Source organism: Narcine bancroftii, chromosome 7 (assembly GCF_036971445.1).
Source record: "Narcine bancroftii isolate sNarBan1 chromosome 7, sNarBan1.hap1, whole genome shotgun sequence".
Classification (NCBI taxonomy): domain Eukaryota; kingdom Metazoa; phylum Chordata; class Chondrichthyes; order Torpediniformes; family Narcinidae; genus Narcine; species Narcine bancroftii.
This window is the reverse complement of record NC_091475.1, coordinates 76,487,790-76,504,913: the sequence shown is the minus strand read 5'-3', so window position 1 is coordinate 76,504,913 and position 17,124 is coordinate 76,487,790. Positions and strand designations below refer to the sequence as shown.

The 17,124-nt window shown below is 36.0% G+C and overlaps 1 protein-coding gene and 1 long non-coding RNA gene across 6 annotated transcripts in view; one reads left to right on the top strand and one right to left on the bottom strand.

Annotated features, from left to right (window-relative positions):
* Nucleotides 1–17,124, bottom strand: part of LOC138739022 (gap junction alpha-8 protein-like) — a 122,754-nt gene that overhangs the window by 90,564 nt on the left and 15,066 nt on the right. Inside the window, exon 3 of one of the 5 annotated variants that reach the window (XR_011341958.1) lies at nucleotides 15,351–15,502. The exons of 3 other annotated variants lie outside the window; for them this stretch is intronic. Coding sequence is in view for 1 of the 2 variants with exons in the window: in XM_069890374.1 (XP_069746475.1) it covers nucleotides 15,469–15,502 (34 nt within the window). In the remaining variant the exon portion in view is untranslated. Of the gene's footprint in view, nucleotides 1–11,911; nucleotides 15,503–17,124 lie in introns of those variants that run through there. One more of the 5 variants, XM_069890374.1, reaches the window with a different exon arrangement.
* LOC138739024 (uncharacterized) overlaps nucleotides 15,174–17,124 on the top strand; it is a 46,619-nt gene continuing 44,668 nt past the window's right edge. The window contains exon 1 of the long non-coding RNA XR_011341962.1: nucleotides 15,174–15,337. This is a non-coding gene — a long non-coding RNA (uncharacterized lncRNA). The remainder of the gene's footprint in view (nucleotides 15,338–17,124) is intronic.

Genomic DNA, 17,124 nt, shown 5'->3' with positions numbered 1-17,124 from the left:
AAGGAAAGGAGTAATTGACAGAACTAAGAGAGAATTAAAGATAATATGTTTGGAGGTTAATAGTTTGATTAATAGTGGATTATATGAAAGCTTTGTTTAAGTCTTTAGAAAAATATGCTGTAAATTCTCTGAGGGAGGGCTGGGGCTGGGGAGGCACGGTCTGCTGCAAAGTCAGTTGACAATCGGGGTTTATACTGCAGCCCACAAAGTTAAAGATGTTGTGGTTGTCCTGCAGGCCAGCAAGGCCAACTCAATGGGGGGGGGGGGTTCTCCACATTTTCATTTCTACAATTTCTTAATCTTCTTATGTTTTTTAATTTTTTTCAAGGTGCTTGTGTCATCATGTATAGTAAAATATATTAAATTTCAAGAGTGTGGTTGGAGAGGAAGAGAATTGAAGGATCTGAGAAGGTGGTATGTCAAAAAACATGGGCTAACAGAATGAATACTTTGAAATTTATGACCATTAATATTAATGGAATATATAACCAAGTTAAGAGAAAAAGATTATTGACTTCACTTAAAAAGGAAAAAATAGATGTAGCATTTGTACAGGAAACACATTTAACAGAAGAAGAACATCCTAAATTGAAGAGAGACTGGGTAGGTCATGTGTTAGTGTCATCTTTCAACTCTTAGGCTAGTGGTGTAGGTATTTTAATTAATAAAAATGTGCCTATTAAAATAGAGAAACTAGTTACAGACCTGGCTGGGAGGTATGTTATGACAGTATGCCAGATTTACTCTGAATCCTGGAACTTATTCAATGTATATGTGCCTAACGAAGACAATCAGGAATTTATGCAAGATTTTTTTTACAATTATCGAATAAAAAGGGCATATCTTACTGGGTGGAGATTTTAATTTCAGCTTTGATCCGCTATTAGATAAAACTGGGAAAAATACCTCAAAAAAATAAAGCAACTAAATTTATATTGTTCAATGCAGGATAAGAAAATAATAGACATATGGAGGAGACAACATTCAAAAGACAGAGATTATTCATATTATTCTAACAGACAAGACTTACTCCAGGATTAATATGTTTTTATTGTCTACCCAAGTACAAGGGAGAGTTCAAATGTTGAATATAAAGCAAGATTGTTATCAGGTCACTCTCCCTTACAGCTAACAATTGCTCTGGAGGATACTCCAACTAAAGGATATAGATGGAGACTTAATCCATGCTGCTAAAAAGACAAGATTTTCAGGAATGTACAGAACAACAAATTAAAATATATTTTATATGAATGCTAACTCTGTATCAGATAAATTTATATTATGGGATGTGATGAAAGAGTTGAGAGATGTTAATGAGACTTTATGGAGCACTGGTGAGACCCCATTTAGAGTACTGTGTACAATTTGGACCTCCTATGTTAGAAAGGATGTGCTATCGTTGAAGAGGGTGCAGAGTAGATGTACTTGGTTGATTCCTGAAATGCAAGGGCTAATGTATGAGGAGCATTTGGCAGCTCTTGCATTGTATTCATTGGAGTATAGGAGAATGAGGGGGAATCTCATAGAGACATTTTGAATATTGAAAGCTTTTGACAGAGTGGATGCAGATAAGATGTTTCCCTTGATGGGTGAATCAAGGGCAAGGAGTCATTGTCTTAAAATTAGAAGTTATCCAATTAAAGGGTCATGGATCTGTGGAACTCACTGCAGCATAAAGGAGTGGAGGCCAGATTACCGGGAGTATTTTAAAAGGAAATGGATAAGTATCTCATTAGTAAGGGCATCAAGAATATGGGGGAAAGGGTGGAAATTGAAATTAGGTGTGAGCATAGCTTAGCTTAGTGTAGAGTCACGGAACAGACTCGATGGGGCTAGTGGCCTGCTTCTGTTCCTTTATCTTGTGATTTTGTGAAAGACTTTATTAGAGGGTAAATAATAAGTTATACAACCAAAATTTTAAAAGAATATTGCCAAGAAATAGAACAATTGGAAAAAAGATATGTCTAGAGAAATATTTAATGAAAGGAGAAGATATAAAAAAAAGACAAATGACAGAGAAAAAAATTGAAATATGATACATTACAAACATATCAAGTGGAAGAAACATAATGAAAACAAAACAAAGATATTATGAATTAGGAGAGAAAACTCACAAAATTTTGGCTTGGCAGTTGAAAACTGAGCAAGCAACAAGAAGGAAAATAATCAAATTTCATATAAAGCATAAGAGATTAATGATAATTTCAGGAGATTTTATAAGCAATTATTTCAATCCAAAGTCCGAGATAAAAATACGGAAATAGATACATTTTTGTTGAATATCGAATTACCTCAGTTAGATTTGGGAAAACAATGTAAATTAGCAAATCCCCTGACTTTGCCAAATAAGAAAGCACCTGGTGAAGATGGATTCCCCACTGAATTTTACAAAACTTCTAATAACTTTCTAATTCCACCCTTTCTAGATGAAATAAAACAGGTGGAAGAAACTCATAATCTACCTGAATCTTGTAAAATGGAAATAATCTCAGTAATTCTGAAAACAGGGAAAGACCCATTGTCACCATTTTCATACAGACCAATTTCCTTATTAAATACTGACCATAAATTAATTGAAAAATTACTAGCAAATAGATTAGCAAATTGTTTACCAGTTAGTAAAATCAGATCAGATGGGATTTGTTAAGAATAGAAGGGCAGCAGATAATGTATATAACTTTATTAATGTATACAAACAGCAAAGGCAAATAAAGAGCCAACAGTGGCAGTAACTCTAGATGTAGAGAAGGCCTTTGATAAGATGGAATGGGGCTTCCTCTTCAAAGAACTACAGAAATTTAAATTACCAGAAAAATGTATTAATTGGATTAAAGCCCTATATAATAACCCCAAGGCAAGAGTGTTAACTAATGGATATATTTCAGATTATTTCAAATTGACGTCAACGAGACAGGGATGTCCACTATCACCTTCCCTTTTTGCTTTGGCAATAGAACCATTGGCAGAATTGATAAGAAAAGACACAATGATAAAGGGAATAAGGATTAAAGAGGAATAATTTAAAATTAGTTTATTTGTGGGTGATATTATTGTATACTTATCACATCCTGAAGAATCAATAAGGAGGTTACATACCAAATTGAAAGAATGGAGCGATTTCAGTGTACAAAGTCAACACTAATAAAAGTGAAGTGATGCCAATGAATACAACAGATTATAAGCAATGTAAAAAAAGAATATCTATTTAAATGGCAGGTAAAGGCGATGCCGCTTTAGTTGCCCATTCAGAGCCAGCTCTTCAGCGCTTGACGTCCTGCTTTGCGGAAACTGCCAAAATGTTTGGCCTGGAAGTCAGCCTGAAGAAAACTGAGGTCCTCCATCAGCCAGCACCCCACCATGACTACCAGCCCCCCCACATCTCCATCGGGCACACAAAACTCAAAACGGTCAACCAGTTTACCTATCTCGGCTGCACCATTTCATCAGATGCAAGGATCGACAATGAGATAGACAACAGATTCGCCAAGGCAAATACCGCCTTTGGAAGACTACACAAAAGAGTCTGGAAAAACAACCAACTGAAAAACCTCACAAAGATAAGCGTATACTCTTTGTTTTCAAGTTTAAACATTTTAAATTTTAGTTTAAATTATCAAGGAATTATTATGGCCACTAATGGTAAAAAGATTGAACCTCAAGTGCAGAAGAAGTTACATTTTCGAAGTGCTGAAGATTTGGGGCCTAGACGACTTGATACAGCCTCAGGCTTAATTTCTTCAGTGTCTCAACCCCAAAGACTGCCTGTAGGAGTTGAAAAAAAAATGACTATTACTCACCAAGTGAAGGATGGCACTGATATTACTCGTTCTCTGGAAGAAGGTGCCTGTTCCCAAGAAGTGGACCCCGATTTGGAAAGCCTTTCGATTTCAACAGAGGGAGCACACAGGAAGACGACTCCATTGTTGGAAATGCATTAGGAAGCACTTCAATCTGAAGAAATTGCTTTTCTTTGTGATTTCATGAAAAAACAAAATGTGGGGGGAGACCAGCGGTGACTCCCTGAGGAAGTCGGAGTGCCGTCACTGGGAGTCCAGACCCGCAGTAAGACTTTTAAAATGCCTTCTGTTGAGTTGCAGCAGGAGCTGCAGTTACCTTGTTCTGTCACTACATCAGAGAGAGCAGGGCTGAGCTTTTCTGACCTGAACTAAATGACATTGTTCAAGCTATTATAAAACCTTTGACATCTCAAATGAATGAAATGGCTCAAATGAATGCTGGTATAAGTTCAGAATTAAATATGGTTAAGACACATGTGGGTGCATCTTATGAAGAATTAAAAAAATTTCAGACTGCTTTTTTGATCTGTAAACAACAATTGGCTTCTAACACAGAAAAAGTGCTGAAGTTTGAAAAATCAGTCATAGAATTGGGAGAACATGAGAAGGAGCTAGAGAGGAAAATAGACTACTTGGAGAATCAAAGCAGAAGGAATAATATGAAAATTGTTGGTTTGCCAGAAGGTATAGAAGGACAAGATCCTCTTCGTTTCTTTAAAGACTGGATCCCGCAAGTATTAGTGCAAGATTTTTTTTTTCTGGGAAATTGGTACTGGAAAGAGCCCATAGAGCTCTAAGAAGAACTCTCTCAGCTGGTCAACCACCAAGACTGGTAATAATTCGATGCTTGAATTATTTGGAGAGAGGAGCAATACTTCGACTCGCCATGCAGAATGCGAGACAACGACAAACTCCGTTATTGATTCAGAATAGCAGAGTCTTCTTTTACCCTGATTTGAGTCAAGAGGTTATTCAACGTCGACGTCGATTTAATCCAGTTAAAGAAGATTTGTGGTGTAAAGGTTATAAGTCTACTTTTTGCTACCCTGCAGTGTTGAAGGTGTTTTATGGAGACTATCAATTTTAGTTTTTTGAAAATGATCATGAAGCAATGATTTTTGCTGATTCATTGCCAGATATAAGAGGACAAAGATGTAATCCACCATTATCTCCTAAAGAAAAATCTGGTTGCTCTGGAAACGGAAGAAATGGCAGAAATGGGAAAAACGGGAATGGAAAGAGTCCAATTTCTTCTGAAATGGGATCTTCGAGATTAGAATCTCTTGGATGAAAAGAAGAATTTTCTTATTCTATTTTTTCTTTTGTTATTATGATATTTTGATGTTATTGACTGTTTGGCTGGAGAGGGAGAGATGTGCACTAAGTTCTTTACTAGTCATCAGCCACTGGTGGGTGACCCACACCCAATTTTTGCTTAGGGGATTACTACCTTTTGGTTTTTTTGGGGGGGGGATTTTCTTTTTTTTATTTTCATTTTAGTTAATTTTTAATATGTGATTTTTTTTCTATTGGAGGGCCTCTTTACATTGATTTGAGTTTTCATATAAAGATATTATTGGTATTTAGTAACAATAGTAGATATGTCAAAGTTCAGTTTGCTACTTTTAATGTGCGAGGATTAAACAGTCTGATTAAGTGTAAGCGAGTCTTGGCGTATATTAAGAAAATGAAAATTGATATTGCTTTTTTACAGGAAACACATTTGAATGTGAAGGAAAGTATGAAATTAAAGAGGGACTGGGTTGGGCATGTATATTCTTCCTCATTTAATTCTAGGGCTAAATGTGTAGCAATTTTGATACATAAAAAATTATCTTTTGAATTACAATCCATGGAGGAAAAGGCAGGATGTATTCTTAAATTGAATTGTAAGATTTTCCGTGAATCTTGGACTTTACTTAATATTTATGCCCCAAATGCAGATGATGAAATATTTATTTCAGATGAATTTTTATGTTTGGGTCAGGCTAATGATAATATTTTAGTTGGTGGTGATTTTAATTGTGTTTTGGAACCTTTATTAGATAAATCTCCGAAGAAAGTTAAGAAATCCAAGATGGCAGTTCAGGTTCAAGCGTTGATGAAAGATCTTAATTTAGTAGATATTTGGAGATGTCTTAAACGGCAGAGAAAAAAATTCTCTTTTTATTCATCTGGACATGAATCGTTTTCAAGGATTGACTTATTTTTAGTATCGGCACATTTACACGGGAAAATACAACAAGCAGAATATAAAAGTAGGGTGATTTCAGATCATTCTTTGTTATATTTTATATATGCAACTTCTGAGAAAATCCAAGTGGCCTATTGTTTGAGGTTTAATACAATGTTGTTAAAAATATGGAATTTATTGATTTTTTTGAAAAAAAAACAAATTAATTTTTTTTTAAAGAAAATTCAAATTCTGTTCAAAGTAAGTTTGTATTATGGGATGCTATGAAAGCCTATTTGAGAGGACAAATAATTAGTTATACTTCTAAAATAAAGAAGAATCGATTAAATCAGAGTTTTGAATTAGAGAAAAAGATTGATGAGTTAGAAAAGGAATTTCAGAAAGATGCTACAGAAGATCAGAAAATAGAATTATCTAGGTTGAAATTGGAATATAATACTTTGCAATCTTATCAATTTGAATGTGTGATTAATAGGACTAAGCAAAGGTATTATGAATGGGGAGAGAAAGCACATAAGGTACTGGCGTGGCAATTAAAGAAAGAACAGGTTTCGAGGACTATTAATGCTGTTAGATGGAATTCCCTTATTACTTATAAACCTCGTGAGATTAATGATGAATTTTGTTCATTTTATAAAAAGTTACATACATCTGAAGAAAAACAAGAAACTGGATTGATTGATCTTTTTTTTATCACTGTTGAATTTACCGATATTAGAGGATGCAGATGTACAGGAGTTAGAAGAACCATTTACTGATTTGGAAATTAAAATCGCCTGGTGATGATGGATTTTTGGTTGAATTTTATAAATTTTTTAATGATGATTTATCTACAGTGTTTGGGGATGTATTATGTCAAGTTGGAGAACATTATGAATTACCTGAGTCTTGTTCTAGTGCTTTACTTACAGTAATTCCAAAAAAAGTTAGAGATCCTTTGAAGGTATCTTCATATAGACCAATTTTGTTATTAAATGTAGATTATAAAATAATAGCAAAAATATTAGCGAATAGATTGGCTAAATTTTTACCTTCGTTGATTCATATGGATCAAACAGGTTTTATAAAAAATAGATATGCTTCAGATAACATTTTGCACGTGATTAGTTTGATAAATAGATTTTGACAATCTTCAGATCACCCGATAGTGATATCTTTAGATGCAGAAAAGGCTTTTGATAGAGTTGAATGGAAATTTTTGTTTAAAGTTTTGGAGAAATTCAAGTTTAGTCCTTTTTTTATTGGTTGGATTAGGGCTCTATATAGTAAATCGGTAGCTAGAGTATTGACGAATGGTTTGATTTCGGAACCCTTTAAGCTATCTTGATCAACTCGTCAAGGTTGTCCTTTATCACCAGCTTTTTTTGCGTTAGTGATTGAACCTTTAGCACAATTGATAAGACAATATACACAGATACAAGGTATGAAAGTTTTAGACGAGGAGTATAAAATTAATTTATTTGCTGATGATGTATTGGTGTATTTAACAAACCCAGCTCAGTCACTTTTGCACTTGAAGGAGTGTTTAATACAATATGGATGTCTTTCTGGATATAACGTTAATTGGGAAAAAAGTGAAATATTACCGGTAAGTGAAGGAGATTATTCAGTTTATAAGAATATTATTAATTTGAAATGGACTGATCGAATTAAATATTTGGGTATAATTTTGAATGTTAATTATCAATCTTTATATAAATTAAATTATGTTCCGTTAATGAAAAAAATTAAAACTGATTGGATCAAATGGAAAGATTTAACTATTAAGTTAATGGGTTGGATAAATACAATAAATACAATGAAGATGAATATCTTTCCGCATATACAATATTTGTTTCAATCTATTCCGTATTTACTTGATAATATATTTTTTTTCAAGATTTGAATAAAATGGTTGGGGAGTTTTTATGGAGAGGTAAATTTCCGAGAGTAGCTTTGAATAAATAAACTTGGAAATATGAGTTAGGGGGATTACATTTACCACATTTTCAAAATTATTATGAAGCAGCCCAACTTAAATTTATTAGTTCATTGATGGATTTTGTACGGCATCCTAGTTGGGCCAAAATCGAGATGGCAAATATTTCTGAATTTGAAATACATCAATTTTTGTTTAGATGGAGTATAAATTTGTTACAACAATATAATGTGCCTATACTAAAACATTTAATGAAGTTATGGATAAAGAAAAGAGTAGTTCATGGACAAGTTGCTCTTGTGTCTTGGTGTGAATTTGATTCAATCTGAGGCGCCTGCAAGCTCACACCAAGACACAAGAGCAACTTGTCCGTGAACTACTCTTTGCAGACGATGCCGCTTTAGTTGCCCATTCAGAGCCAGCTCTCCAGCGCATGACGTCCTGTTTTGCGGAAACTGCCAAAATGTTTGGCCTGGAAGTCAGCCTGAAGAAAACTGAGGTCCTCCATCAGCCAGCTCCCCACCATGACTACCAGCCCCCCCCCACATCTCCATCGGGCACACTGAACTCAAAATGGTCAACCAGTTTACCTACCTCAGCTGCACCATTTCATTTGATGCAAGGATCGACAACGAGATAGACAACAGACTCGCCAAGGCAAATAGCGCCTTTGGAAGACTACACAAAAGAGTCTGGAAAAATAACCACCTGAAGAAACACACAAAGATCAGTGTGTACAGAGCCGTTGTCATACCCACGCTCCTGTTCGGCTCCGAATCATGGGTCCTCTACCGGCATCACCTACGGCTCCTAGAACGCTTCCACCAGTGCTATCTCCGCTCCATCCTCAACATTCATTGGAATGACTTCATTACCAACATCGTAGTACTCGAGCTGGCAGAGTCCGCAAACATCAAATCCATGCTGCTGAAGACCCAACTGCGCTGGGTGGGTCACGTCTCCAGAATGGAGGACCAGTGCCTTCCCAAGATCATGTTATATGGCGAGCTCTCCACTGGCCACCGAGACAGAGGTGCACCAAAGAAGAGGTACAAGGACTGCTTAAAGAAATCTCTTGGTGCCTGCCACATTGACCACCACCAGTGGGCTGATATCGCCTCCAACTGTGCATCTTGGTGCCTCACAGTTCGGCGGGCAGCAACCTCCTTTGAAGAAGACCGCAGAGCCCACCTCACTGACGAAAGACAATGGAGGAAAAACCCAACACCCAACCCCAACCAACCAATTTTCCCTTGCAACTGCTGCAACCGTGCCTGCCTGTCCCGCATCGGACTTGTCAGTCACCAACGAGCCTGCTGCAGACGTTGACATACCCTTCCATAAATCTTCGTCCGTAAAGCCAAGCCAAAGAAGAAGAAGAAGGATAAAGAAAAATAAAATGACAGGCTCTAGGGGTAAATTATCGGCTTTGACTCCATTGTATAATAATCAATTTATTCCTTTTTCAATACATAATCGAAGTTTATTGCATTGGAGATTTAAAGGTGTGAAAAAATTGGGAGATTGTTTTCAAGAGGGTAAATTTTTATCTTTTAATCAGATGAGGGAAGGTTTTAGAATTGATAAGAATTCTTTGTTTCTATATTATCAAATTCGATCTTTGGTAAGATGTATGTTTGGTAGACATATGACTAAATTTGAGACTTTTCTTATGAAGGTACCAGAGAAGGGTTATATTTCATCTATGTATCAAATATTTCAGGATGGTATGGATAAAAAGGGTTGGGATAGATCTAAAAGTAAATGGGAAGCGGATACTGGTTTTAATTTTTCCGAAGATGATTGGTTAGATATTTGTTATGATAGTGTAACTAGATTGATAAATGCACATTATGCAATGATTAACTATAATTTTTTACATCAATTATATTTAACACCTGAAAAATTAAAAAAGTATGGTTTTCATGAATGAGACTTGTGTTTTAGATGTGGTGATACGGTTGGAACTTTTTTTCATGCCGTTTGGTCATGTATACATATACAATCTTTTTGGAAGAAAATTCAATTGTTTTTAGAATATCTGTATAAGATTAAAATAATTTTAGATCCAACAGTGTTTTTATTGGGTAGTTTGCAACCTTTGAAAGGCTTGGGATTAGATAAGTTTCAGCTTGCTTTTGTATATTTAGCTTTATCTGTAGCGAAAAAATGTATTGCTAGTACGTGGAAAGATACAAATATGATTGATAGTAATAGATGGCATAATGAGATGAAATATTGTTTAATAATGGAAAAATTATGTATGTTTTGCATGATAATTGTTATATTCAGAATATTTACATTTCAATTTACATTGATTAGATCTTAATATGTATATTTAATTTTTCTTTAATTTTTTTTCTTTCTTTATGGTTCTCCTTAGGAGAGTTGGCTGAAGGGGGGTTCTTTTCTTTTTTTTATATATATATAAAAAATAACTTTCATGTTTATGGTTAATTGTTGTATATGTCATATATTATTTGTTTTTTGAATGAATAAATTAAGTTTTTTAAAAAGTTGAATAAATTGATGAGAAAATTCTTATGTAAAGGTAAGAAACCAAGAATAGCTTTGGAAAAGCTAACATGAACATATAAACAAGGATGATTGCAGTTGCCAAACCTTAAATATTACTATTGGGCAGCCCAATTAAGATTCTTGTCAAATTTTTCTTTGTCAGATTTTTATTGGGTAGGAGAAAGGGCTTTGGATGGAACTATATAAACTAGGGGAAAATATTTTGGAACATTTACTCTATATTAAAAATATGGAGTAGAATACATTTAGAGCAAAAGATAATAAACTATCAAAGACCAAATATATTGCTAAAACAAAACCAATCAATTCCTTTCACAATGAATAATATATATTTTAACGAATGGTCAAGAAAAGGAATTACAAGAATTAAAAAAAACGTTTTCTGGGCAATAACCTACTGACATTTGAACTGCTAAAAGATAAATATGGAATATCACATGGTTCAATATTTTCATACTGTCAATTAAAAACATTTAAAGAAAAGCTGGGAAATGATCCAAGGTTGCAGAGGGTAGTAGCTTTGAATATATAATCACGTACACTATGATAATTAAAAAGTTTTTTACAAATATGTATTTCAAATTACAAAATAAAGGAAAAGATTAGGCCAGACCCAGCCAAATGTCATTGGGAAAATTATTTAAATATATGTGGTGATATGACCACTAGCTTACTGCAGGGGTTGATCTCCTAAGGGGCTGACTCCACCTGGTCGGCTGTCAATCAGTCGACCTGAATATAAACCTGGGCTGGCCCCTCCTGAGCCAGTCACACGGGGAGCCATAAAGGCTTGAACTGGTGTTCAAACTTTTACTAGAATAAAGCCTGTTGTGCAGTCTTTTGAGTTTGTGCTTGCTTGATGCTACCTCAGCGCACCACAATTTAAGACTAAAATAAGCAATATAAAATACAAAGATTTAAAGCAAAATTAAAATAGATTTCAAAAGTGATTTATCAAGATTACATTAGTGGCAGAAAAAAAATACATAATGATAACTTGGAAAATGGAAAAACTTCTGAGAATACAGCAATGGCTCACAGAAATTAACAAATGTATTCCATTAGAGAAAATTACATAATTTAAATGATAATTATGCTCAATATGAACAAATTTGGGATCCATATGTATAGTTTATTTGTAACCACCAACTTCAGGTCTCCAACTCTTAACGAGGCATGGTATACGTAAGGAAAAAGTGAATCACACAATATTTAAATGATGCGCTCCTTCTTCTTTATTTTTTCTTTTCATTCTATTCTGTTCTTTCTATAGTTTTTATAGTTACTTGGGGGTGGAAGGGAGAGGGGTTAGGGAAAAAATGGAAAATGTCACTATGTATATATACGTACTGAGCTTGTGTAAATATTGTTAGAGATTTGTTATATTGTGACGTATTAAAAAATGTAAAAAAAACAAGAGCACAGGATACAGTAGATGACCTCACCCACCCCCCCCCCCTTTCAGATTCACAAGAGAAGTGTGGCCTCATTTGGAAGGACTACCTAATTAATATTCCAAGTGTCAACATCAATTTTGTGTATTGCCCTAGAATCACAGGATCCACAGACTTTCCTGTTTTAAATCCCACATGTTGTCAGGCAGTCAGAAGAACAAATCAGAGGAAAAAGAGCATGTGGTGATGTTGCTCAGTGAGTCTTGGGTGAGAGGTTAGATGTCAGGTTTATTAGTGGTATAAATAAAGGCAGCTCAAACAGAGAAGAAACCTTCAGGTGGGAGAATAATGATACAGTGGCAGACTGACAGTAGCTATTGAGAATTGTGGACATCAAGTGGAGGCTCCAAGGATTCATAGTACAAACAAAACTGGGTCATGACAAAAAAACTAACTCAAGAGTATAAAATTAGATAAACTACAGGCACTGCACACCAAGAAAAAAGGACAAGAAGATAATAAGTATGAGAAAGGAGTAAATGAAATTGTGCCCATGATAAGTTGAAGTAGCAGTGAGCACAAGATGAGGGAGGTAAGTAGCCATGGAGGAGACAGGTAGTGGCTTTGACACCAGTGGACAGAGGTAACACTGTCGGGGAAGGTTAGACCAAGAAGCATATAGAACAGGACAGCACAGTGCAGGGCTTTTGGCCCACAATGTTGTGCCGAGTTATTAAGATATATGGATATGGACATGATGATGTCTTTGGACTACTTTACTCTGTGACAATGATGCAATGACTTAATTTGAGGTTGTAGTAGCCCTGATCAGGACATCATCAATGACAAGAATTAGGGAACAGACAAATAATGAGGAAGTCAAAACAGACTCAGCAAAACACATGAATGAAAGTGAACTACCTGGTTTATGGAGAAATGACAACACCCAACCCGTTTAGGATGAGCTAGTAAAGTTATCTAAAAAACCACAACAGTAGAAATCAAACTGCCACCAAGGTTAGGGCACCTCTGGTACAAAATATCCAAGAAAGGACCTGGGTCGCACAACAGGGATCTGCTGACAACCAGAAGTTTGAGTTTTCCAAGATGTCTTAAAAAAGGAACCTAGTAGACTGGGTGAGATAATCTAAAAAAAGAACAGAGGGAGATTCAAAGTTCAAGTTTGTGAGGCAAGTTCTCTCAGATATGATGCTATATTCTTGAGTTTATTTAAGGATAAAATGGGTCCTCATTCACTTAAAAAGATTCCAACTGGGGAATAACTTCAGAGGGATCCTGGCTTGGGCCATGAATCCTGAGGCTAATCAGGATACCAAAGTTAAAATCAGTCTGATGGACGTCACTTTTTTTTGTTATTTACGGATTAGGACCTTTTTAAATTCCTTAATGCTGAAACTTCCCCAGGACTTAGATTTTAACTTTATTTGGGAAGTTCATAATTTTAAACCTAATCATAAAGGATTGCTTTCTACCCTTTATGAACTATTTTTTTAGGGATAAGTTCCCTGGGTGCAATTAAGAAATTATGGGAACAAGACTTTCAACAACCATTGGACAAAATTACATGGGATTCTATATTGAAACGTGTTCACTCGTCTTCTCTTTGTTTTAGGTGCTCATTAATACAATTTAAAGTAGTCCATCAGGCACACTTTTCTAAGATTCAGTTAGCAAAATGTTATCCTAATATTTTCTCTAAATGAGAAAAAATGCATATCTGAGGAAAGTACGTTGTATCATATGTTTTGGCAAGGGGTATTTTGCATTTTATCGTTAGTTCTTAATATTAACTGACTCCAAGCCCTTTCATTGCTAATTTTGGAGTGAGTGGGCCAATGGATTTAATATTGATTTTTTTTCACAATCCCATGAAGTGGCTTTTGCTTCCCTTATTGCCAGAGGGCCATTTTGCTGAGATGGGAAGATGCTCTCCCTCCCACCCATACTCAGTGGTTGTCGGATGCAATGGTACATCTGTCTCTAGATAAAAATTAGGTGTTCTCCTCTGCAATGAATCTTAACTTTCCTTCTCTTTGGGGTCCTTTTCTTAATTACTTTCAAAATTTGTAGGTTATTAATTATCTCTGCTTTTTTTCAATGACCCTATAGTTATTATTAGTAGTGGACTCCTTAAATCGGCCAGCAACCCTTATAGAAGAATGAGTTATCTTGTATTTTAATGCTTTTGAGCTATATCTCAATGCTAAAGCTTTTGTTTTTAACACAAGATGGCTGACAACAGTTCGACCTTGCAAACATGCTTTGAGAATTGTGCAGACTCTGCAAGGACAGGTACAATGAAAAGCAAGAATAAAGTTAGCATAGCATCATTAATTTTGAATTTTTCAGGGCAAAACATATTCTATTTTGTCTTATGAAAAGTAAACACCAAAAAGCAGGTGCCATGGCTGGGAAACCATTTTTTCATATATAAAATGCTGAAACATTAAGAGTGAGGGTCGTTCTGCCCCTTACTCATTTGAAATTATATAAATATAGAAGCAACCATCTGTATCTTTGAAGTGAGAGCTGAGACTTCAGAAAGATGTCTGATTGTGACAACTCCTAACTAGTCATCTTCACTTCCCATATATGAATTGAATATTTATAATAAAATCTGCACGCTTTGAAGAGATAATTTTGCTGTGTATTCTTTTGCAGTCTGATTTCATTTCAGAGGCCACACTCACAGAGGGTGGGGTTTGATTCTTAGATTAGGAACATGTTTTTTTCCTCTTTTCCATTTATTAACATGGGTTCCTATGGATCTTGTCCGTTGTTATTTGATACTTGTAACTTGATATTAATTTACTTTATTTTTATTATTACCATATGTACCCATGTATTTTGTATATGTTAAAACTAATAAAAATATTGAAAAAGAAAGAAAATCGGTCTGATGGAAGTTGAAGGTAACTGAGGATGTTGTAAGTGTGGAAAGACAGAGCATTTTGTCAGGGAGCACAGAGAAAAAAAGGAAAAGACCTCTGAAACACCACCACCACCATTTAGCAATTGTCTGAAGAAAGAACGCTTAAAAGGGATGGCTGGCTGAAGTGTGGAGATAAAAAGGAGCAGAACCCTGACAGAAGCTTGCTGGGATGGAGAAAATAGAATAGTTGTTAGGGAAACATTTGAATAAACTAATCAAACTCCGACCTGGAACTTGGAATGAGGGATGGAATGTCAAAAGGGACTTTTAAAAACCAGCAGGTAATATAAGTGCCTGTTGCTTTCTCAACTGCAAGAGCAAGTCTTGGAATGAAAAGTGTTTAAAAAGCATGATTGTTTAAATTTCTCAATTGGCCAATTATCTATAGCCAATCAAAACTAGGGACGCTTAAGTGGCGTGACCAAGTATGGGAACAGGCTTTTTAAAATTAGTGAGAGGTAGAAGTGGATTGGCTGGTGTGGTCCAAAATTAGAGTGGGGAGTTCAGGCTTTGGTGAGAAGAGGCTGAGGACAGAAAAAGCAGGTAATTTTTTTACTTTGTCATTGCTGATTTGGTCTTGGTGCCTGCTGTAGAGTGGAAGGTTGATTGTAGATGTGGTAGTGCTCCTCCAGTTGGATGTGAGAATTGGTGGTATCGGATAATTTCCCTGATGACTAAACCTGTAGGAAGTGCAGCCAACTCCAGTTCCTGAAAAAAATCATATTAAGGAACTAAAGTTAGAGTTGGATAAACTGAGGATCATCTGGGAGGCTAAGCAAGTCATAGATGAGACTTTGGCATATCTGCACTCTGGGTGCAGGATTCAGCTAGTGGATGGGTGAACACCAAGAGAGATAAAGGGAGAAATGGGTCAGTGTTGGGTCACCCGTGGCCATTTCCACTCAGCAACAACCATACCACTTTGGGTACTGCTGAGGGAGATGACCCATCTGGCTGGGTAAGGCATTAGCCAGACTAAGAGTACTGTGGTCAGCTCTGAGCCTTTGAGAGAAGGGTGAAATCAAGTAAAGCAATAGTCATAAGGGGACAGAGAGGAGATTTTATGGCTGCAAAAGAGACTCCAGGATTCTCAGGTCCAGGATGTCTCTGAGTAGCTGCAAAATATTCTTAAAGGGGGAGGGTGAGCAGCCAGAGGTCATGGTACATATTGGTACCAATGACATGAGCAAGAGTGGGGTAGAGGTCCTTCAAAGTAAGTTAGGGAGTTAGGAAAGAGGCTGCGAGGAGGACCACCAAAGTAATCATCTCTGGATTACACCCAGTGCTATGAACTAGGGAAGGCCAGAACAGGAAAATAGCATGAGCAGATGAGTGGCTGAGGAGATGGTGCATGGGGCAAGGTTTCAAGTTCTTGGATGATTGGAACATTTTCTCAGGAAGGGATAACCTGTACACATGGGACAGGCTGCATCTGAACTGGAGGAGGTTTGAAAATTGTAGTTTGGGGGGGAGGGGAAGGGAGTGGGTTTCAACTGGATTATTAGATTTGCAGGAGTAAGAACCAAAGTGAAGAGGAAGAGGTGGTTGGTACATTGGTAGTGAGTTTGTGTGGAAGGACAGGCAGATCTGGCAAAAATTTGCATCACGAGGGATGTGTTGGAATGCAACCGGGACAGTCAGAAAAAGTAACAAATACAGGGCTAAAGGTTTCACATTTATTGCCAGAGTTCATTCATGACATCACATACAACCCTGAGAGTCATTTATCCTACGGGCACAGGAGAATTACCACTAATTGGTAGTGCAAAAAAATATACACAGCATAAACATGTAAACAATTAATAGAACTGTAAACAAACTGTAAAATACAGAGAGAACTAAAAAAAGTACTTTATTGTGTAAGAAAACGCAATCAAATTAAAAAGTGCAACCACGATACTCACAATACAATGTACAAGAGCCTATTAAAAAAGTAAAAAGAATGAAAAAAGCAGCATTAAAACAAGTACACTAATGGGTGGTGTTTAATTCTCAAATGGCTCTAGGATAGAAACTATTCTTGAGTCTGTTTGTGATTTAATGGACAAGTGACATGCTGTTCAAATTTTGGGAGGACTCCCTTCAAATCTGGATGATTGAAATCTCCGGCAATGATGTGAGCTGCTTTTGGGTGCTTACTCTATTGTAAGTTAATAGCTTTGAGAAGGAAACCAAAAGCTACGTTCACGTTAGCAACTAATGGTATATAAATAGCTGTAACAGTTACAATAGTAGGCCTGTATTTAACTGCCAAGTACTCCATATCTGGAGAGCAATGACTATGATTTCTGCATTTGAGCACCAGTTGTTAAGCACATACATGGATAACC